Source organism: Puntigrus tetrazona, chromosome 6 (genome assembly GCF_018831695.1).
Source record: "Puntigrus tetrazona isolate hp1 chromosome 6, ASM1883169v1, whole genome shotgun sequence".
Classification (NCBI taxonomy): Eukaryota; Metazoa; Chordata; class Actinopteri; order Cypriniformes; family Cyprinidae; genus Puntigrus; species Puntigrus tetrazona.
Window position 1 is genome coordinate 25,990,923 of NC_056704.1, and position 24,975 is coordinate 26,015,897.

Sequence of the window (24,975 nt, forward strand, 5' to 3'; positions counted from 1 at the left end):
TTGAGCGTAAAGATTTATACGTTTGCGTGGAGAAACATATTCAAATATATTCAGCACTAGGCACACATATGCGGATAAATAATAATAATATTATTAATAAATGTTAAATGCAAGTTTAGGATTGCCTAGTATATCTGACATTTGCCACCTGGATCTGCAAGCATCGCCCTCAAGTGTTAGAAAAACTAATCACAGTATTTTACAACCTTTAACTAGAAGTCACAAGACAGGACATTAAAAGAAAAACTCACATACATTAAAAAGTTTTTTTATTGTCAAAGTTCTGCTATTTACACTATACAAGCTAAATATGCATCACAAATAAAAGCGGTTCAAGTTTATATACAATATATACGAATGCACTAAACAATCTATCATATGAACCCAACTGTATCAATTAAATAGAAGTAATGCCTTCTGAAAAAAAAAAAACTGGTGTGTGTATTCCTTATTAAAAGAAAACAATCCAGATTATCTTTACCATATAAAATATAACAACTTGTTAGCAAAACTTATTTGAAGAAAGGGTGCATAAACTGGGCGGCATTGAGACCAATAACCATTACAGAATTTCAGTCATTTTTTTTCTTTTTTTTTTTTTTTTTTGCATTACATACAATATGAATCACATTACAAAATGATCAGTATTCAGAACCCTTCATTTTATGTTCAGCCCAATGCTACTTTGGTTGAAGCAAAATATGGCTATAACCCGACTAAAAGAATATTTTAAAAAGCATTATTTTAGTATTAGAATATTAATATTTTAAACTAGGATGCATTGTAACATTTAAAAAAAAAATTTGAGGGGTATTTAACCAGCACTTACAGCAATCATTAAAAACAAAAAAAAACATGTAGAACCAAAATGCATCTAAAGGTAGCTGGTTGTAAAGTTAGGCACTTTTCTTTTCAATCATTTTCAGGAAAATAAAGCAAAATGATCGTTGATAACTAGAGACTCCTGGGGACCATTGACATTGTACTTCAATCTCCAGCATAAAGGTCAGTTTGTTTTTTGGTTGGCAATGCAAACAGAACTAAAACTTCATATGTCACAAATAAAAGTCCATTCCTAGTTTTTGGTGTCGTTCATGTGATATTAACTACACGCTCACTTCCGTTACTGCTTTCTCATGGCGTACCAACATCTGCCGCTACCAGCCCATCTACTCATCAGTCAGCACATAATATGTCAGTACGACGTATTGTACAACAGGATCGCACAGAGTAATATTTAATCACATGAATAGCATTAAATACCGGGTAAGTATTTTAAACTCCAAATAAGCAACAAGTATCCTTCAAACAAAACAAAACAAAAATACCGGTGTCTTTTGTGTTTCTACATTTCAGCTGATTCGTTAACTACCGCTAATACCAAAACAGGGTCCACAAATAGTCGGATTACAAGAAGAGTTAAACAAAGACGTGAAAAAAATCCAAATAAAAAATTACAACCGAGACACTGAGAGCAGCTTCTGAAATAAATCACTTAAACGTCTTAAAGAAATAGCAAAATAAACATTTGCTGAAAACGTGCTCCCTCTAAGGTGATCCAAGATGATTTTGAAATAAATGTTATATTTTCTGTTTTCAATTTATGTTTAGAAAACGTTTTAGTGTTTTTTTTTGTCATTTCTATTATTTTAATATATCTATACAGTTCTTATTATTCATTTAACAACAATCGCAAATGTTGTCAATGTTTTTGCATTTAATTTTTAATGTTTTACAAATGAACAGTGTTAACCGTTAATGTTCCATTTCATTTTTTTCTATTGTTTTTATCAGCTGTTTGGACTGACGGCACCCGTTCGCTGCAGCAGACCGCTTAGTGAGCTAGTGACGTAATGCTAAATTTCTCCAAATCTGTTTCCATTAAGAAATAAACTCATCTGCATCTTCGATGACCCGAGGGTGAGTTTTCAGCTAATTTTAATTTTGACTGAACTCCTTTAATACGATGGCTGGAATTGTAACACGGGGGAGGCTGTGTCTATTTCAAGTTTGCATGTATATGAGGTCCATATCTATCGTTTGTGTAAATAACCTTGAGAGTCACGATCTTCACGGCGACACAAACGATAAAGGACGCTGTCATTGTACGTGTTGACACGATAACGCACACTGATACTTATCCAGTGAACCGCAAAACATATGCGATACAATTAAATAAATACATTTTTCACTGTTCAAATCTCCATGTGATCTCCACGCCTTGCATTCTATGTCTACCGTTCATACTTTAGGAAAAAAAAAAAGAATATATACTTCAAGATAGTTAGAATACAGATAGAATACAAGATAGAATACAGAAATCCTTCGCTTTGGCACAGTGAAACTGTACTCTTACTTGACCGAAAACACTGCAAGTTACCTGAAATAGGTGGTAATGTGACTCGTCGATTGTCCGAAGCCCACTGGACAGTAAACCATCTACCGATCCATCTTAACTAATCTAGCCCGCTTCACTCGACTCCCAGAGATCAACCAAAACCTTGTTCAACGGCCGAAGTAACACACAGAATTAAATATGTAAAAATCTCACATACAGTTCGCTTTTGTACAATGCGTTTGCTGTCACTTAAAAGAAATCTCGAAGAATGCAATCACGCGTTTCTACAGTACTTGCAGTCGGTCGTGTCAAGTATAAGAGCTCTAGATCGATATAACAGAGAGCGAGAGTTAATAAAAATAACAACAAGCAAACTGAAGCCACAACAGCGTATTTCTACAGGATGAGTGGGGAGGCACTGACCCTTCAATAAATAAAAAAAAAAAATCTGCCCAAATAGACAAGATCGGCACTTTTACAGGTTTTAAAATATAAAACATCGGTCTGAATTTTTTTCGTTTTTTAGAGTAACGCAATTATCACCATTATCTGATGGCGGGCCGCCTGTGTGAAATGGGATACTGATTCGGGTCCCCCTCACTTTTTTTTTCTTCCCGCAGTGGGATAGGGCACCCTCTGTGTCGTAACGGGCAGAAAAATATAGATAGAAATAAATCAGATCACCTTCCAGTATGTTACATCACTAAGCTAACGTACGCCACGCGCTCTCATACAAAAGGCACATACACTACGACACACACGCATTCATCGTCGGAGTTCGTCTCCTAGTGGCCGCCCAGAGCACTGCCGCTGCCTGTCGTCCAATCGATGATGATGAAGCTCAAGCTCATTATCATAAACAACACGCCGAGGCCAGCGAAACAGGCAGCCTGAGAAAGAGAGAAAAACATTATCTGTCGTTGATCAAAGCCACTTTCTGGCCAAATTCAGGTGTTATCGGTACAACTGACTAATTTTTTAATTGATATATGAAGAAAACCTTGAATCAGTGCTGTATTTAAATTTATTTAATTTTAGATAACGTTTTAAGTAATGTTTTTGGTCTTTTTTTATTATCTTAATGTATTATAAATATGTTAATACTAATAGCGTTATTTTAGTACAAATTAAAAAAATTTACAATATTTAATGTTAATGTTTTATTTTATTTTAAGCAAGAAAAATGCAGATTTTATATAACAGCCTATGTAAAATGTAAAAATTGTAAGTCCTAAATTATAGAGATACAACTCACAAAGATTTTAGGAGTTGAACGCATCGGCTCTTTATCCTTGGGAACGATACGGATGTAGAAGACAGCGGGGAAGATGAAGATAAGACACGGAGCGGATGTCGCACCTGGAGAGGGAAGAACAGGACAAATACAGATTAGCCGACTCCAATTAAATCTGACACTGACGACAATTAAACATGACGACAATTAAAATTCCAGCAACGTTTTCCGCGCTGATGAAAATGAGAACGGAGCAGCCTACGTGAACAAAAGCAACACTCAAAGACTCATGGGCCGGTGTCAAAGAGTTAAAATACATAATAAAACATTACACCTAACCATTTTGGGTTTAAATAATTCATCTCAAAAAGAGAATTTTTCCATCATGAATGTATTTTTATGCTTTAAATCTGACAAATTAATAATCGTTTTATTTTAGAAAGAGCGTCATGTCATTGATCTGTTTTCTTTTCCTCTGATCTAAAGGAACCCTGACGCTCACCTTCTTTCCAGTAATACGAGCAAAAATATTGATTTAACAGCACAACGGTATCTGTTCAAACAGGCAACGGTGACATTTGGAGCTGTTCTCAAGGCCAGAGTCAGTGTCAATGTCCCTTACCCATACTGAGAAGACAAGACAAACAAGTGACGCCAACGCGAGTCTCTGCTTTCGCATTTCTCACACACGTCTGAACACAGAATGGTTTCCTCAGAAAGCACGTTTGACCACCCCTTTGGTCGGCGATGACCGAAGGACTCACCGATGATGCCAAAGATGCCCAGGATGTTGGGAGCGAAGATGACCAGCATGTTGATGAAGGTCAGGAGAACGACGGCGATGGTCACGTGCCGGATCCAGTTGAAGGTCTTATTAGGGAATATCATCTCTTGAATGGCTCTTCGCACCTTAGAGTAAAAAAGTAGCAGACTGAAGCTTGAGGGTATTTTAATGCTATTTTTGATGACTGAGTTTAAGCAACTTTTGAGCTTAACCTGTCCTCTAAAGCTTGGGCAGCAGCAATCATTTTATATCACAATAGCTGTATATGTCACAAAGCAGATCCTGCATTATTCAACCAAAATGATTGACATCAGTGGATATTAATAATATTGGCAGCCTGTTTTCAGACGTTTTATATATAGAAAATGGCAGCGGCATTATATTTAAATAGTTAAATGCAACAATTCTATATAATTAAAGCTCTTTAACGGTTTTGCAGCTGTTTGGTTAAATTATTTTTTCCCACAAATGACATTTGACATAATTTGAAAAACCTATTTCTATGACTTTAGATTTTATTTAACTTATCCAGGTCTAAAGAAACATTTCCCTCATTAATGTTCAGGTTTTCTTAAACAAAATAAAATAAAAACTGACAAGAAGGAAGATATTACATTATGAAATATTATGTCGGCTTTTCTGTATTCCTGTTTTAATCATTTATAATTACCCCTTAAAAGTGCATTAAAAAAAAAAAAGAAGCTTCACGCTGATAAAGGGTTATTATATAAAACAATAAATCCCCGGTTTACTTACTTGAATTAAATAAAACATTAACAGAAATAAAATTAACTACAAAGTAATATTTATACTAAAATACTAATTTATATATCAGTGCAGTGTTTTTTGGCATCACTGAGATACTGTTAAAGTTTTGGTGAATATTCAGAATTTTTAATATATCGGTTTTACATTTTATTTCGAATTTCATCATATCTATATAGTTTTAATTATAATTGATCTATCTGTTGTTAAACTAAACAAAGCGTGCTGAGGCCCCCTAGTGGGGCCCGACCCTTGGGTCAAGAACCACTGTATTACGTAACCTTGCAGTACTGATTAAATAATGCAGTGAATGAAATGTTTCTATCTAATATTATTCCCGGTTGCATGATATTTTTAAATCGCCCTGTGGATACGCTATAGGACACGATCTGTATGATACGAGCATATGAACGTGTTAAACTCACTGGGAACAGAACGATGGGCACGGTCAGCGTGACGGCGGTGAGCACAGCCAAACGCACGCAGAGGATGAGAGTGTCGTAGGGGTCGATCCTGCTGTACGTGTGCAGAAGCTCAGCCTCGACATTAGCTGCGGCAGAATTCAACAGTTCATCTACTTAGTCTGCAGCTCTGATAACGCATGCTAAGCAGTACATTACGATTCGAATATTTCAAGATGATCTCGTGAATATTCAAAAGCTAAAATAATAACTATTTTAGAAAGCGCCTTTCGTTCAGCATCTCGAAAAAAAAGTATTAAAAAAGCATGCATAATTAATCTAAAAAATTGACGTTCAGTTAAATGAATACTGATATTCGTTCTTTTTTACAGCCGTAAATGTAAATGTATAAATGTATAATGTATGTGTTGCTCAGCCAATCGAAGCAGAACTGTATTTAATTCGACATGCAATGTAATAAATGCATAAAAATTGGGCCAAATGTGAGATCCGGTGTAATGTAACTCACTGTAAAATGTTAGGTATCCAAAGAGAGCAGCAAGGAAGTACATAGTGTACATGATCAGAATGGAAATGTTGGAAATGTGCTGCATCTTCTTCTGAGTTGGGCTGCAGGGGGGGAAAAAAAAACATGATTAGATGTTGTATTTGCATAAAGCACAGATTACAGCCGCAGCGCTGCTTTAATGCCGTGGACTTACTTGCGCAGCTCGGTGTAGATGGGCAGGACCTCAGGGTGGCAGACGAACGCGAAGGCCAGGATGGGGATGGTGTACGCGGTCTGAGGGACAGAGAGAGCTGTTTTAGTGCCTTCTCACGCGTTCTTCTGCGCGCGTGAAAGCAGAAATGAAAAGGCGCCGTTCTTTAATTACATGCGTGTTGACGGTGAACATCTGCGGGCTGCAGTGGGAGTCGTCCACCATCACGTGTCCGTTGTGGTAGCCGTGGGCGTGGTTCACCGTCACGTTTGAATGAGCGTGTGCTAGCGTGCTATTGGCCGAAAACTCCTCGAACGGGCACAGGATCTGGAACTTCTTATAGATCACCTAAAATACAGAAAGGAAGAGGAAGTTAAAATGGAAAATACAGGTTTATATAATTCAGTCAAGGCCGTGAGTACTTCCCGTATGTTAATTTGTGCCGTCAAATGATTAATCGTGATTAACTGCATCCAAAATAAAAGTCTTTGTTTATATATGCGTGTATATATATCACGTACATATAAATACAAATGCATGTATTTATTTAAATAAAATGTGTTATGTTTATATATTACATACAACTGATATAAAGTAGCTGAAAATGTGAAAAATTACATGTTTCTATACAATGTTTCTATACAGTGGTTTTGGGATTATGATTTTGTGATTGATGTTTTGAAGGTGAAAAAGCCATGTATTTATGTCATGTGTGTATTCCCATAAAGTGGATTATTATAAAAAAATAATTATCCCCAGCAGCAAGTCAAACAGCGAGAACAAAGAAACATTATATACTTCATGACAAACGTTACACTTGTGAAACATTCTCGAGCATCATCATTTTATCCCGGGAGAGCGTAACCAATTAAAACCAATTAAAAGCCTCAGCCGTCTTCTTTTGAAGTCGGTCTGAGCAAGAGTTTTATGAGTCAGCGTTGCTGTGTGTAGATATGATATAATATGCACGCAGTATATTGCTTCCTCTGGGGAAAAATGTGCGGGCGAACGGCTATGCGAAGCCGTGATTCAACACACTCTGAATTATGGATGAGATACAGGGACAGGAAGGCGGTGAGTTTAGTTTAAACTGTGTATTTTTTTGTACCAGATAAATGATTTATGAACGTCTTGATAGCTTAATATCGTTTCTACGGAGTAGCACGCACTTATGAATCTTGCTTAAGCAAATTTCGTTTTCGTGTGAGGTTTGGTAATGACGATGATGATGATGAACACTTACTGCGCTGAGGAAGAAGACCATGCAGCTGAGCGAAAAACCACTGGCGTAACCAAGGTATCCTGAAAATGCAAATACAGCGAAGCAAGTCAATATGGCGTCGCTGTCATGTACATCCCTGCAACTATGAACGCGCGAGCTAAGAAAAGCGCATTGAGTTATCACTCATCTCAGGAGCTAATCTGCGCCGACAGAGCCGGCCGGACACAAATACTAACAAGGTCAACTTGATTCGATTACTATAAACACGTCAAAAAAACAAAAACAGAATTGTGTGCGGTTTAAACCGACTGCCGCTGTCAGATAAACATCCCGTACCGGTTTAGCTTACTGCTTCATATGAGAACAGAGCGTGCTTTTGAAGCGCTTGAACCGATGCTCTGTAACATGAACGGACCACAGAACTGGGTCAAACGCACACGGAAACCCGCTTTCACGAGGCGGAGAGAGAGATAAGATGACTGAAGTAGAAATGATGGACTCACCCAGCTGTTTCATTAGAGCCAATGGCAGGATGACAGAGATGGACACCATCACCACCAAGTAGTTTCCATTGAGATACCATTCCCTACAGAAACAGACCGTTTAAGAAACGTCCGATGCAAGAATCATTTTTCATACAGTTAGATCCGTTATTTCACGATTTACTGCAAAACATCAAACAGAGGCATCATACTGTGTCACCATTATGGTGATAAATGTTACTTTCCCATTGGTTTAAAAGCGTTACACCAAAGATAAACTTACTCTTTGTCTGATCATTACTCGCTATCTTCGCTATACATTACAGACATAATAAAAATAATCATTTATAGATCATTATTTGCTCAATATAAAAGTAAAAAAATGTCACGTTAAAGTTTTTTTTATCATTATTATTTATTACTTTTATTATTTTATTATATGCTTTAAATTGATCAAAAGTGGCATTAAAAATGAAATATTTATTTAAAATAAATGTGCCATTAAAATTGCATCATAGATAATAATAAAAGCAGCAAATCAGCATTAGAATGATTCCTGGACGATTGTGTAACACTGAAGATTGGAGTAATGATGAAAATTCAGCTTTGCATCTCAAGAATAAATGACATTTTAATACATATTCAAAGAGAAAACTGTTATTTTGACTTGTTATAATATTTCACAATATTACCATTTTTAGTGTATTTATATATAGAATGTGTGCAGCCTCAATCAGCGGTTTACACTAATATGCATTTATGGTTATCATATCTGCTTAGCATGAATAAAAGGGCAAGTAAATAAACCAGCAAACAGTAAAAAAAAAAAAAAAAAAAGTATTCATATCTCAGTGCCTATTTTTATCTACTGGTCTCCTTTTCTGCTCCCGTGTGACAAGCTAACAGCATCTTCACTCGCGTGGCTGTGGAAAACATGTACACTATTCCAGAATCAGCCTGTCCATCTCCATCCGATTTCAGTCTGAGTCTGCGATCCTCGTGATTTATGAGAGACTATGTGGTGTTTTCTGTGGCCGCTAGCGACACGGACCATCCAATATAGCCTAGAGCTGACGGCAACATGGCGCAGTTCCCGCTCCTGGACTCAAGTAACCGCCACACTGTGAACACGAGGACACACACACAGAGTCACAAGGTGTTGCTCAGTGTGTAGACCCAGGCCTTGTTTGAGACTCCTCTATTTTCAGACCCTCTCCACGACTCCCCACTTGTCCCGGTATTCAGACACTGAAGGGGGTGCCGACTATATGTAGACTACTATATGTGGATGAAACATCATACATATACAGATATACATATACATATATATATATATATATATATAGATCATAAAGATAAGCTATTGTTAGGCGCATAAAGATTCTTCTGCAATAAAATAAATGTGTAGAAGCAGACTTTTGACTAGTAACATTTAAACACTGATATATTAATGCTGAAATACACACTTATGCAGTATAGATGTGTTTTCCAATAAACTGGTGCGGGAAAAGCACATTCAAAAATTACATTTATATAAATATATCTAAAATACGATGCGTTACACATTCATTTCTTTATTGTTTATTATTGGTCAGTGATTTATATGGCAATTTTAATAAAGAGGTTCGATAAGAACGGTTCTGTACGACATAACAGAACATCTCATTAAAAATGTATACATTTTATACAAATGTGTGCATTTCCAAATTTAAAAAAACGTAGATTTAGAATGTTACTGTTGATTAAAACTTAAATAAAAATTTACGAGAATTAAAAAAATGGTACATTTCCAAAAATCTTAATATAGCTGAAATATAACCATTACTTAAACTTTTTTATTTTCTTTTAAACTGAAATAAATAATCTGAATGTGTGTGTGTGTGTGTAGAAGCATCAGTTCAGGCTGCACCTGGTCCTGAAATTATACAAAAGCTCTGAGCCAATGCATAACGTTAACACCGAAGCACACATCTCCGTCTTTGCAGAATGTATAAGAAAATGCTGACCTGTTCAACGCAGCACTGAGAAGTGAGTATTACAGTCATCATACAAATAAATCACCTCATCTATCTACGCTTACTTCTCTTACACTGAACGCTTTCATGACTTCAGATCCATAAAGAATAAAACTGTGTCTTTGTTGTGCATTTCGTTTGAGTAAGATCATGTGCTTTGCTGGTAAACGCATAAAAACGCATCTGTTTGCTTCTTATAAACGCACTGCGATGGCTCTGTTTTCCACACAATATTAAAGTTTGATAAAACATGCTAAACCGGGATCTGACCTGCGAACACAAGCAGCTGAATAAAGTTATAACCCAGCGTTTGTTTTCAGACGTAAGATACGAGTTGTGTCTACTGACGTCGCCATGACGATACTCTTGTTTAAAACAGCTGTCAAGCGCAGAAGGACGTAGGTGTGGTGGGAAAGAGGTGCTGTCAGCCAATCAGCAGCCGTTCTCTTATTAACGGACCAATCACAGAGCCCGCAACACCTCCCCTAGATGCCAGGTTGAGATTTTTGAGTGTTTGTCCCAGTGTGCCACAGGTATTTGACCTCAGCTCAGACGGCACTGTCAGCTGATAATGACAGCACATGTCTATACCAGCGGAGCCAGAGTCAACAGAGATTTGTCAATTCATTCACATTCAACTGGTTGAGATTTTCTCATTTCATTTCAGTATTTTACAATGACGCTCTAAAGTCCTTACCCTGATCCGGTATCTGCTTTCAAAAAGGCCTGCAGGACCAGCGGGAACTCTGACTTGACGATGTATAAGTAACTGGACATGGCTAAAGGAAAGACAAAAAAATGAGTAAATTACAAGAATTTACATTAAAAAGAATATAGAGGGGGTTATAGGGGTTTATGCAGGTTTTATGCTCATTTAGCTTGCTGTATTCGGTTAGAACTACAAAAAACTTGTATAAAAGTAAATAAAAAAACTTTTAAATATTGCTACTAAAAACAACTATTAAATACAACTATTTAATAATTATTAATATCTTAAATATAAATATAATCTCTGCTTTTAACTTGAAAATGTGCAACTTTGCAATGCATAAAAATTTATTTATTTTGTATTAAGTAAATGTATTTATGCACACACATGTTATTTAATATATATAAATGTGCATAACGTTTTAGCGGTTTATTAGCAGTATATGTTTATTAGCATTTGAGTCAATTAATATCTTTGCTAAATAAAAACCTTTTTTTAAATTATAATTTCTAAAGAATGCGAGTCCAAATTCTGTCAAGAACAGGAAGAAATAATTATTTTAGGGTAAAATAACATGGAAATGGATTCATCCTAACACAATCAAATTATCAGCGTAAAGCAAGTTTCATAATTCTGGTAATTCAGAAAAGGGTATGGAAGTTAATTGGCAAAAGCAGAGAGGAGAATCGAAACAAAAGAGAAAACACCGAATAAAACAAGAACTTTCAAATCTATAAAAGTATAAATAACGGGTCTGTGTGGAAACAGTCAGTTTGGGCTAATTGTAATGTCATATTTTCTTCACCTCCAATGTTTTGAAGAGTGATGGCGATACCGGCCGCCATCTTTCCTGTCATCCCGAAGGCCCTGAATCCCAGCTGTTCATAAGATCTGATTCCTGGAAATAAACGTCAGTAAAACATGAAGAGAGAGACGAATCTCACCAACGGAGCCAAGTTTCCACAAAACATGTTATGATTATCACTGCTTGCGGTCACCAGAGTTTAACACAGAAACTCAGCCCTAAAATGGTGTTTTCAGACAGAAAATGCCATCACAACAATACAGAAACAATGACACCTGCTGCATTTAAATAATCTGAAATAATATGGCATTTATTATTTAAAATTGCTAAACTAAATATTACAATTGTGTGTGTGTGTGTGTGTGTGTGTGTGTGTGTGTGTGTGTATAATTAAGATTTTTTATGTTTTATTTTTTCAAAGAAGTGGCAATAAATCAGCATATTAGAATGATCTGAATGTAAATTATGATTTAAAGTATATTAAAATAGAAAGCATTATTTTATATTTATATTTTATATTAACATTTTGCAATATTACAGTTTTTTTCTTATTTTTTTAAATAAAAGCAAAATTGATGATTATAAAAATTTATTTATAAATATATATAAAATCTGAAAAAATATATATATCAGATTTTTTATTTATTCATTTTTTTTTTTCAATTAATAATAGATTAACATAATAATTAAACTATTAAATTATTTATTAATTAGGCTAGGCTAATTAAAAAATGTACCTATATTAAATTACTATTTATTAGCTAATAGTGGTAGCATCAAATTAATGGCAAAAGTCTTGATTAATTAAACATATTATGAAAATTAAGAATCCTTCATCCAGTGTTGCTGTTTTTTCTTCACTGTATTTAACCATATATTTAATTACAGTCATATTTCAGAGAACTTATTTTCAAGTTTCCACAAAAATGCAGTTAATTCAGTATCTGTGTGTTAACTTTAACGCATCAGACCACCCGAAGAGGACACAATCACGCAACAAACAGAAAAAAAAAGCCTCATCTTACCCACAACACCTGAGGACTTCAGCAGGAGGTGGATAGAGTAGCAGGACAGACCGGCTACAGCTGTGAGGAGAAACCTGAAGACAAAATACAACCGTCACAACACCCCACAACACCGTCTACACCTGCTAGACCTGATGTACAGTGTCTTTACAATCCAACCATAGAACTCTCCCAAGAAGAACCACTGAAGTTCCTCTTTTGGAGATCAATGTACTCCTTCATACTTACCAAAATGACTTTAGCAGACATTTTAAATAAAATGAATTGAAGTATTAGGTAACGAGCACCGATAAAAGCGCTCAAAGTACAATACAATACAAAGTCTATAGCTGGACTTGCACGTGTCTTAAATAATACGTATTTCCATGCTTATACCTATTTCAGGTGTATTAATGTTGTTGAGTAAGATCTACTTCTCAATGTGTTTGTATTGGAACCGAAAAAGTACATCTGCTGATAAGCTATTCCGTGAAACCCCGCGATCAAACACGCCACCAACCAATTGTACCAGTTTACCCCAAGCTTTTCTTTCAGCTTGTGCAACGGAAAGTCCGGGTATGCCAACTTCGAGAAAAGCAAATCAGATAAAAGCATTATCTACACGGTGCTGGAAAAGCGATTAGTGTAGTTTCAGGAAGACGCGTCACCCCAGGAGGAAAGCTGTCCCTGAATCCAGTGTACCGCGATTCGATTTAGATGACAAGTACCTGACAAATGGCAAGTAATTAACAATGGGCGTGAAATGAGCTCTGGGACGACCATTCAGATGTTCTCGTGGACTATTGATTTCAGCAGCTGCCTACCAATTCAGTATGCAACAGGAAGTCCCCTCAATAAAACATGTAAATGTCCACACAAATGTGTCCTAATTGGTATACACATGCTATATGCTACATTGTATGGCTCTTTTTAATATTGCCTTCAAGCAGCATTAAAAGCATCAGTCCTTTAACATAAAAAAGATCATGCAAAAAGTCATTTAGACTGTTTTCGGCTCAATTTAGGAGGAAATTCCAACATTTAAAACAATATTGTGAATTTCACCCTCATCTAATAATAATGTTCTTCAGATAACAGCACAATGGTGAAGTTCACAGAAGGAAAAAAAAATATTTTTAATTGAAAATACTGATCATAATACTTTTCATTAATATGCTAAATCAGGTTTTGTTTGTATATTTTCAATTTTAGTACCTATATATATATATATATATATATATATATTCATATTCATACACACACATGCACGCATATAATATTTATTAATTATTATTTTAGTTTAAGTTATTTTAGCACATGTAAGCTAAATTAAAATGAGAAATGTTGCCATGGCACCGGCACCTACCTGAATTTAAAAACTTTATTTCAGTTAATGTTTATTTAATTTCCTGATTTTTAGAGAGATTTTTAGGAATTTTTTTTACTTTTATATTTATAGGCCGAGTCTTTTGTTGAGTGAAAAGTAAATACACTGGAGTAGTTTACACAGCCTCTCGAGAGGGATGCGTGAGGTTTCTCCCCAAACTGAGACTGATGAATTTCTTGTTATATACCCGGAAATAAGACTATCTTTGGAGGAAGCAGTCTTGGCCTGTTGGGTAACTTGATCAGTGGTGTTCAGTTCCCTGTAACCTGACTGGAGCTGCAGACGCCTCAGACGTCTCCCGCTCTCCTCCCCCAGCCAAAGAGAGAAACCAGATATGACGACTATATTTGGACGGGGGCGGGGGGTTCCTAAAAAGAAGGATGTGTTTGGAGGGAGGAGGCGTGGCCAGCCCAGGTCATGGCCTTTCTAGGGCCGCGGATAGATGAGAGGGGTGGAGCTAACCAGTGGAAAATTTTAGGAAGGAAATAAAGAGTAAATGGCAAGTCACACACAAATGCATGTTATTATTAGACACTGGACATATTTTGTATTAAATATAAAATTAGAAATCTTTTTTTAACAATATAAGTGTTTGCTATCACTCTTTTTCAACGTGACATGTACTGGCTAAAGAAAAATTATTTAATTATTATTTTAAACATAAAAACAAACATTCACTGTATATGACAGATTTCTCTTTTTAAATATATGCTGTTATTTTTAACTTTTTATTCATCAGAGAATACAACAATGCCAATAAATCAGCATATTAATATGATTTTTTTAAGGATCATGATCAGCTTATAAATTTCAAATAGAAATCCATATATCATATATATATATATATATATATATATATATATATATATATATATATATATATATATATATATATATATATATATATATATATATATATATATATATGTGTGTGTGTGTGTGTGTGTGTGTGTATAACATACTACCAACATAATAATTTGTATTTGTCTAATTAACTTCACACATACATTTGAATGACATTTTTCATTCGCAGTACTTTAAAACCCCTGAAACATGGCCAAATGTGTCACGTGTCAATTTATATAAGACAACTTTCCCATAGAAATCCCTTTCTGGTAAACCATCAACATCCTCCAATAGGGAACGCTCAATTATTCAAGAGCACCTCTGGAAAAATGACACATGTAAAACAATGCTTTAATTACCATGGCAATTAGACAGCCAATGGTGTGCCAAATGCTTGACATTCAGATGAAGGGCTGGACCTGACAGGTTCATTTGCATACAACAATCAATGACCTTTCCTGCCAATCTGGTTGTAACGGAGTAATGAAGGGAATTGACTTACAAGAAGAGCAGTATGCCAGTATTGGCCATGGCGTAGGCCAATCCCAATATCCCACTGCCCATAATGGCGTTGCCCAAATTGAAGACTGACATGCCAAAAGAGGTCTTCCCCTCAAACTAAGGAAATGAAAGGAAACTGATGAGCAAACTAACCGAGATCACGCAGTCAAATATCATTCAGTTTCTATTTGTGATCTGCACATACTTACATCAGTGAAACGTGGCTTCTTTCCTTCGCCGTTGGGCAGGAACTCAATGTTCTCAGCAAGTGTGCTGTCAGGATCATCAAACCTGTCGGACGGACGACGGTCGGCATTTAATTGACCATGACCTTGCAAGCTTCATCAATTCATTTGGACCTAAGTGCATTTAGCAGTCATAGGGTTCCTGTTATTGACGTACCTGCCGTGATGGGTACCGTTTCTGAGGGTTGATAGAGAATGTGAGAAGGTCCATCATCGAGCAGGAGTGAAAAAGAGGGCAAACATGCACTTAGAGAAGTCAACACACCATGCCAGAAGATAGAAGTGATTTAAGGTGTATATGATGGAAAGTCTGCATCGACAGAGGTCGGTACAGAAGAGTGAAACTGATACATGTTCAAATGGATGCAGGGAAAACACAATGCTGATAATCAAGGAGCAAGATTAACTGAGAACCACTGTTTAAAGTGGCCTGGTTCTTCATGCGGGTGGTGCAAGAGAACGCAAACACTTACCATTATGTAGGCACGCATGCAACTAACTTATCGATGACATTTTTACTGATAAAAATTCATATTTAAAGAATGGATATTTAAAAGTGCTTACTGTTCTTCCTCCATCATAGTCTTCATCGGCACGCACATTTCCTCTCCCAGGTCATGACCTTTCCCATTGGGCAGGATACTCATTTCCGATCTGGCAGGCTCCATGCTGAAAGTATTCGATGTCCCACGTGCGAGTTGTCTGATAGCAAGTTGAAAAGCAAGATTTTTAACTATATGAAAAATAACTATATGCATTAATTGTAAAAACCTATAATCTGTTTTACGTGTTCAATTGTTAACTAAAAACTAAAATAATAATTAGTTTTCATTTCTATGTTTTCATTTTAGTTAAAGTTGTATAATTTTTGTTGTGTTTTAGTAATTTTTATTAGTGCATCGTATAATTTTTATTGTTGCATTGTTTATTTTATGACTTTTTATTTATTTTCTGCATCAAGTTGCTTTGACAGCTAACCTCTTTGTGCGTAATTACACTTAAAAAATGTTGCGCTTCAAAAGTTGCCTTGGAGACTGAAATTTCAAAATGTTGAAATAAATCATCAAAACTGATATAAAAATCAGTAGCAAATATTTAGTACTAATAAAAATTACCCAAACAACATAATTACTAAAATTAAAATGAAACTTTATATTATTAGTACTATTAATAATATAACACTCAAAAATGTTATTTTACGGGTGTCATGGGTGTAAAAACTATATCCTATACATAAAAAAATAAATATACCAAAAAAGTCATGTTGCACATCTAAAAACAATCTATGCCTAAAGCCACCCACGGTAATTAAAATGGCAAATATTATTTCTCCACATTTCTGATTCATCTTCAAAACACTGTAAGTAATGCCCAAATTCGCTGAAGAAAGCCACATCAACACCACTAGGCTCAAATTCCCATTTACAAACCGGTACGGTAAAGGCACTGCGCTCATCTGAAGAAATGTCAACTAAAAATCCACCAGGATTATTCAACAATTTAGTGACTGGCCTTTTGGCAGTTTCCCCCGAGTCCTAATTTCCATTTATGCACGCTATTAAGCCGTCAGTTTACAATGTCGACAATGAGGCACGGCCCACCGGGGTGTCATTTTAGGCCAGCAGATGTTCTCGCTCTTCAGCGAAGAGTCTCTTCACCTTCCCTGGAAAGATGGAGGCTCAATAACATTAACAGCATTACTGTTTATTTTATGATTGAGATTTTAGTCCACTGAACTCTGGAAGCTGCAGGAGAATGTGTAAAACAGTAGGGCCATTGAGACGCCCAGCTGTCATGATATATTTAACACAGACCTCTCACAACAACAACCGTCTGCGAGGGAAACCAGGAGCTCTCGTGAAGAAGTGCACAAGTGTGTTCGTTTACGGCCTGATAATGAGTCCAGTCCATTTCCAAATGAGACCGATGCAGACCTGAGATTATATTCCAGCACTATTAAACTATTAATAGTACAAGCAACATAATGAGTCAACCCTAAGTGGCAAGGGCACTTTTTAAAAGTATTCTGTGCCTGATTAGAAATCATGGTGATTTATGTGATCCTTGAACATCAAAATAATTAATATTGTTTAAGATAAAAAAAAATACCGTTCTTTAAAACAATGTGGTTTTCAACATCGATAATAAGCAGCAAATCAGCATGGAAAAATGATTTCTGAAGGATCATGTGACACCAAGGAATGATGCTGAAAATTCATATTTGCATCACAGGAATAAATTACATTTTAAAATATAGAAAATGAATGTATATTTTTCATTGTAATAATAATTCACAATATCAGTTTTTACTGTATATTTTTATCAAATAAAAGACTTTTTTTTAATTTAAAACAATAAACCCATATTTCCTGCTTACGTTTTTTTTTTATCAAACTTATTATTATTTTACCCTTAAAACAGAAAAATGATGTACAGTCCTAAATCAAACCCTGATCACCCTCTAAGAGTTCACTGTGCAGTAATGACCAACTCAATATAAATTTTATCCTCGGTGACATATTATTACGCCTATATTTGAATAATGCGACAGGCTTTTGATCAGGCGCCACAGCAGCTCCTCTTCGGGGTCCACAGGGGGCTTTGAATTTTGGCAGGAGTTTGAATTTCACATGACAATGATATGTGAGGGTATGAGAGGCATGCGACGCGTGTTTCTGGCAGCCCTGACGAAGCTGAATGTCGAGTTGACCGGTAAAGAAAACCGGTTGCAGCCAAGGTCATTAAATACGTCTATCTGAGCTGATAAATTTAGCAACGCGTTGAGGCACTTTGAGGTGAAATACAGTTCAACTAGTCTTTCTGCAGACCCAGGAAGGTCAGTAGACGGTCAGTAAAAGAGCGTGTGCATTATAATAATAATTAGCAGCATGCAGTAACAAAGTGGCCAAGAAGGCAATTACGGGGTTAATCTACGGCGACTAACTACTTGTGAGATGAGCGAAACAAGATAACTCAGGTGTAAAGCTCAGTTTTAAGAAGACCTGTCGCGATCATTTTTATCATCTGTCGCAGCTGTTTCACACAATGCACCGTTCTTGATGACCATTCAACAATGTGCTGCTGCCTTATCGACGTTCACAATAATATATATATATATATATATATATAAATATAAATACGACGCAATGACCGACGACTCAGACTAGAGTCAAGACACTTTGCAGAGGTCTCAAGCACGAGAACACAGCTGTCTATGACTTCTGTAAAGTCTCTGGATGTGTTTTAGGAGGGTTCGAGGGGAGATGGTCTGCTGCTTTTTCCCACACCGGCAGCCCTAACGTTAAGGGTCTGGATCTTTATGTTACTCTCCTGGTCTGTTTGTTCCTCGTTGCTTCTAAACGTTTCGGCTCTTGATGCCAACAACACGACCTGCGCTGTGATTGGTTGGCACGTTGGGCTCCATGCCTGTTAGTGTGGTACGGCTGGTACTTTACACGTGCAAAACAGACCATGTTTAGATGTTCTCCTCTGAACAGCAGAGCAGATATGACTCATCACCATTTTGGGGTTGAACAAGGTCCCATAGGCATCATGATTTTTTTTCCCAGAGCGGTTTTCTGGTATTTATGATAAGGAATGTAAGAAAGAATGTAACTACAAATAAATAATGTTGCTTACATTCTTTTTCATGAACGTTTCACTGGTTAGTAACTGGTTTTATATTTTTATACTTTTTATTAAAAATGTACACGATAAAATAACAAATGCTTATGAATGCATATATGTTTTAATCTGTAAATCTAAAATATAGAATTATATGCACATTGCACACACCTTTTAAATAGATTTTATATGTGATATTTAATTTTTTATTATAATTTATTAAAAATATATATATATATATATAATGATTTTATAATATGATTTACATTTTTTAAATAATATTTTTAGCATATTTTAAAACCATTAAATATACATGCAAACACATTGTTATGCGCAAACACTATTTCAATAGATTATATATAGATTTTATGTATCTGATTTTATTTTATATAATATATAAAGAATATATGCGTCATATATACACAACACTTGCATGGACCAGTGGGTGAAAAAAAAAGTATCTATAAAAAAAGACAACCAATTAACACTATTGAGCATCAAATGTGTGATTAACAAAATAATGCTGTGAGGCATAAGTATTTTACTTGCATATATATTTCACACACAATTATTTTTACATTATTTAATCCCGCCTCAAATTCTCTGACCTGGACCAACAACAAAACTCCAACATCTGGTTCCCACAAACAACTGACAGTAGCCTCAAGTGTGTGTGCAGGAGGAAGATAACAGGTTTTACCCACTTAAAATACTCAACTAGTTGTGCATGATGATTGAGCAACAAGAGTGTCTGTGAACATCTGCAGACAGTGACATCACATGATTGAATTTGATTTGACCGTGTTGATGGCTATAGGAAATCATTCGAAAGACGTGTGGATAATGTCAACTGAATTCATGCTTGCACAAGGGAGCCTTTAATTAGGCAGGCTGAACTGTTTGGCAAACAGTGAATCACCTATAATTGGCTAAATGCCTCCTTCCGTCAGATTCCAATTAATAAACGAGTCCTGTACCTTTAAAACGGTCCTAAACTTGACGGCGGCTCGACATTCAAGGATGAATGTTTCACACGGCACAATATTGCTCTTTTAAAGCCGCTACAAATCAGATCTCTTGCCTTCGAAACATAATATAAAAAAAGCAATCTATAGCAAATGGCAGCCTTGTGGTGCAGCACGCCTACAATAGCAGACAGCAAACATTCATTCTTCTCTTTATGAGCAGGCCCGAAGTTCAAGCGCCGATCTGAGCGTCAAAAGGCCACCTGCCCACCGTTTTACATTAAGAGGCTACTGAGGGTGAACTGGGGTTCAGCGCTCTCCAAGCAAAGTCCTGCTAGCCCTGATGTTAACCAAACCAGGCACTTAGCAGCCGAACCCCTCACAAACGAATACTGTGGTAGTTTTACTATGATATTACATAATACCATATGCACATACTACATTATTTACTCCAAAATACTTGGCAGAGCACCGTTCTAGTGCCATGTTTGACCTGTTTGAGGTCAGAAGGACCTGCCCTGAGCAATAACTGCTCTTTAGCAGAATACCAGCTGAGGTTAATACTTGCTCTGACAGTATTATATTTGTTAGTATAGTTGTAATCGGTCTATCTATCTATCTATCTATCTATCTATCTATCTATCTATCTATCTATCTATCTATCTATCTATCTATGTATCCATCTCAAAAACAAAGGTAAAAAAGCTGTCAATGGGGTGGTACCTTTTCAAAAGGTACATGTTTGTATCTAAAGGATCCATTTTGGGTCTCTAAAAGTACACATTAGTACTTAAAAGTACATATTTAAACCTAATAGGTACAAAAGTTTACCACCCCTTTATTTCTGAGAGTGTGGGAAGTATTTTGAATGGAATAAAATGCCATTTCTACAAAAAAAAAATTTTTTTTAACTGATCTACAAAATGCAAAATTAAAAAAATATGTATGTTTATGTTTTACTTGTTAATAAATTTAGTTTTTATACGTTTTATTAATTGCATGAATGTCCACCCCTGAACATAACAATCAGTGCAGATTGTACAAAACTGTACGAGCAAGATTGTAAGAATTCATATGATTGGTGTGCGATTGGTGTTTTTATATTTATCTTTACATATCTTGTTTCAATTAAAAAAACAACAACACATTAAAGACGTCTTACAAGATGTTTAAAAACATAAATGCTGTGATATATATACGGTGGGAACCACTAGTATGGAATGATGATGAAGAAAAACACCAAAAACGTTCACATGATCAGTCCTGTGACACGAAAGCAGAAATATAAAGGTCACATGGCAAAGTCAAGCTCAAGTTTACAGAGAATGATAGCAGTCTAAACGAACTCCAAGACCTCGCTCAAATCAGACATGACCGCCGTCCTACGAAATCATATGTTCACGTCCGGCCTTGGACGTGAGGCCGGTGACCTCTCCTCCGTCAGGAGCTCCGACCTCACTGGATGCAAATGTTCACATCCAGAGCAAAGTTTGAGGAAGGGATGCGATCGGTCAGGCGCACTGATCTGATCTAGCGCATTTGTCCCTAGAAAAATCTGGGATGCACTTGGTTTCCCAATGATGTTCACAGATGTTTGCCTCACCGCGCAGGCACACCTCTTTAGAAACGGGCCACTACGCAAACTACCGGCTGATCGTTACTGCCCGTTCACTTTCAAAGTGCAGCACGCAGTAAAACACGACATGAAATCAAAATCTGACTTTTGAGCCAGAGTTTCAGTCTGCTTGTGTAATTCTTTGGAGAAATAATGTTGGGACACATCCAAATCATTTTTTTGCTGCTTTACAAAGTACCTTCTGCTGATTTCCTACTTTCTCCGTGACCTCTGACCCCTTGTTCTCTGACTGCTGACCATAAGGTCCAGAGAACTCAGAGCTGACGTGCTTACATGCCATCTGGCATGCCAATATTCAATATACTGCCACAAGAATAAAGAATTCAGATACATGAAATATATATATATATATATATATATATATATATATATATATATATATATATATATATATATATATATATATATATATATATATATATATATATACATATATATATATATATATATATATATATATATATATATATATATATATATCCCTTAATTATTAGCTGTCAGTCCTGAAACAGATCATCAATGATTAGCCACTTCATGGCCCCTGAGGGCAAATGCAAGCTCCTTATAATTAATGTGCCACAGTGAAAACAGAAATACAGAAAAAAAAAACTGAAAAAAAAAAATTATTATTTACATGATTAATTAACATTATTGCCAAACTACTATCATTTATTCATTCATGCTGCTTATTTCAGTCTTTAATTAAGCCTTCTTAATCTTCAGTATCTTAAATTATCTTTAAAAATGCACATAACTTTAAAGCGTGTTTATCAGAGAGGCGTGTTCAAGTCATCGCATGACGTTTTTAAAGCTATTTCTGCGTAACTTCTGAACAGAAAAAGCACGTGACGTCACTGACTCATATGCAAAGTAAATAAGAGAAGCTATAGATAGTTTAGGTCCAGCTTTTTAAGACCATTACAAAGAGCACCAAAAATGATCCTTTGCGTCCAAAACAACTGATATATTCACAACGAGTCCATTTTCCCCATCAGTTATATTTAACTCAAGTGTTTTCTTTCACTCTTTTTCATCTTCTGATCTAATGAATTATGCATCTCTTAAAGCACTTTTAAAAACGAATAGGTCAGACTTTTCCCATAAACATGTATTACTTACCGGTCAGCGAGCCCCTGGATTCAAAGATCTTCACGACTAAAGTGAGAAACGCTGTTCTTGCTTTAAGTTTCCAGTGTTTCGGCTGCTTTATGTTCCTGGACTTCTTCTCCTCGTGTGGTCGATCACAATAGAGACAAAGCGCGTCTCGCACCGCTTTGAGAAATGAAGAGAATTGATGAAGGGCTGTATGGATGAGTAGTGGGGGTTGTTTAGGTCCCGCCTTCTGGGGGGCTCGTCCAATGGCAGCCGACGAGACCCCTCGGTGGCCACGCCCACTTCTTCCAAGCGCTCTATTGAGAAATGCATTGATAATCTGCTCGTGGAAAACTACATAACCTGCTACCTTAAAGGAAAACTGGCTGCGCACAAATAGGATAATTTATCCTTTATTTTTTTTTTTTATTTATTTTAATATAACCAAATATATTGCAGGACACACATATAAATTAAAATAAAATTCAAATTGACACATTCAAATATATTTTATTTTTATTATTATATATATTTTTTATATGGAGGACATATATATATATATATATATATATATATATATATATATATATATATATATATATATATATATATATAATTACATTTAATTTAATTTTTTAAGATTATTTCTAAAATAAAAACCATACATTTTCAACCAATTACATTATTTTAACTGAAAATAATTTTAATTATTAAACAGCACAGCATTCACACAGTACATTTCCACTCAGCCTTCAGAGCTGTTATTACCTATTGCCAACGTGCCCTTGTTAAAACACAGATCCCTGTCCTATCTGTGCGTCTGTGGACGAGTGTCCATTTTCACATTAGATAGGGATGAGCCATTCAACAATGCAGTGAAAGACCTGCTAGCATTCAACAGATGTCTGGTGTGCCGTTGTCTCCATTAGTGTTAAATATAGTGGTGGAGTGTGTGTGTGTGTGTGTGTGTGTGTGTGTGTGTGTGTGTGTGTGTGTGTGTGTGTGTGTGTGTGTGTGTGTGTGTGGGGTTGCATGGATAAAGCTCACCACTGCAGCTGTTCACCAACACTCGGGCTATTTGTGCCACGGAATGCCGCCTGAATTTAGCAGAGCATGAACGTCACTGGAGAGAAAGCACTGGCTGTCTGCTGAATCCACATATGCACAGGTCATTAACCTATAACCTGTTCATTCATTTGTAAGGATTATTAATTATCGTCTGGGGCAAGCATAAAAGAATATATAAATCCTGCTTAATTGCACACAACTTGCCACCAGTGTTGTTGCTGTTAAAATAATAATAAAAAATAAAAATAAAATTTAATACCAAACAAATTTTGGAATAAAAATAAAATAAGAATCTAAAAATGTCCTTTTAAAAATAAAAAAGCTAATAAATCTATCGAACACTATAACAACTAAAACTAAAAAATATAAAAATAAATAAACTAAAGCTAAAACAAAAGGTTTTAAAGTATTAAAAGTATTAAAAACAAGCCAGCATTTTGGTGCCAATATGTTATCAAAAATAAAAAAGAAAAATTATTGAAATAAAGCTATTCAATTTAAATATATTAAAATAAAATAATACAAAGGTTAGATGAATAATAAAAAAATCAATAAATAAAAATAATAAAATTAAATTAAAATTAGAAATGTTGCCTTGAATGAAAGTCATAAATTATTAATAAATAAAAACTGAAAAATGTAATAATAATAAAACTGAAATAAAATGAATTAAATATATATTTTTTAAGAACCCTATATGTATACAAATTATTTATTTTTTTTTTTTCAAACACATACCATTACTGCAAATCAAACTAAAATATAATCAGAAATATAAAACTAGAGCAAATGCAAAACAGGCTATTGCTGAACATATAGGCTAGTACTAGTAATGCTTGTCTTAGCATGTCATCAGCCACAGAAACACTCAATCAAGTTCAGTCTCTCTGATGAGACGGTTGCTATGCCAGTTCATTAGATTCTCATTGGTTTCTTCACTCCTTCTGCTAATGAAAGACTGCAGCTGCCTTTCCATCGCAGAAAACAACACACCGCTTCTGCATATATGTGTGTGAGTCACAGCGAGCGGTGCATTAGCATCTGCCAGCACTGTCAAAACCACTGTACAGTTCTGCTCGACCAGACTAATTACTTTAATGAAATGTTTCCGTGGAGCATTCGCTCGTAATCGG

At 35.6% G+C, this 24,975-nt stretch overlaps 1 protein-coding gene across 2 annotated transcripts; it reads right to left on the reverse strand.

Annotated features, from left to right (window-relative positions):
• Window positions 1-252: 252 nt before the first annotated feature.
• slc38a3b (solute carrier family 38 member 3b) lies at window positions 253-22,978 on the reverse strand. Of its 2 annotated transcripts, XM_043240962.1 has the most exons (17): window positions 22,802-22,976; window positions 16,022-16,159; window positions 15,615-15,635; window positions 15,422-15,503; window positions 15,214-15,329; window positions 12,500-12,573; window positions 11,475-11,567; window positions 10,658-10,739; window positions 7,967-8,049; window positions 7,485-7,543; window positions 6,416-6,589; window positions 6,245-6,324; window positions 6,052-6,152; window positions 5,547-5,671; window positions 4,337-4,481; window positions 3,594-3,697; window positions 253-3,228 (listed from the first exon to the last, which is right to left on the reverse strand). In XM_043240962.1, the coding sequence occupies exons 2-17, from the start codon at window positions 16,123-16,125 to the stop codon at window positions 3,124-3,126; spliced, it is 1,548 nt and encodes a 515-aa protein (XP_043096897.1). In that variant the 5' UTR covers window positions 16,126-16,159; window positions 22,802-22,976; the 3' UTR covers window positions 253-3,123. The 2 variants fall into 2 exon arrangements, with proteins under 2 accessions (XP_043096897.1, XP_043096898.1); XM_043240963.1 differs by lacking the exon at window positions 15,615-15,635 and having other exon boundaries at window positions 22,802-22,978.
• Window positions 22,979-24,975: the final 1,997 nt, after the last annotated feature.

What these genes read in the sequence shown, in the direction of transcription:
- slc38a3b (XM_043240962.1), bottom strand. Translation starts at nt 16,125, where the DNA reads ATGGAGCCTGCCAGATCGGAAATGAGTATCCTGCCCAATGGGAAAGGT. An exon ending in ACTATGATGGAGGAAGAACA is followed by an intron (nt 15,636 to 16,021) that starts GTAAGCACTTTT and finishes ATCAACCCTCAG; the next exon opens with AAACGGTACCCATCACGGCA. An exon ending in TGTTCACCGTCAACACGCAT is followed by an intron (nt 6,325 to 6,415) that starts GTAATTAAAGAA and finishes TCTGTCCCTCAG; the next exon opens with ACCGCGTACACCATCCCCAT.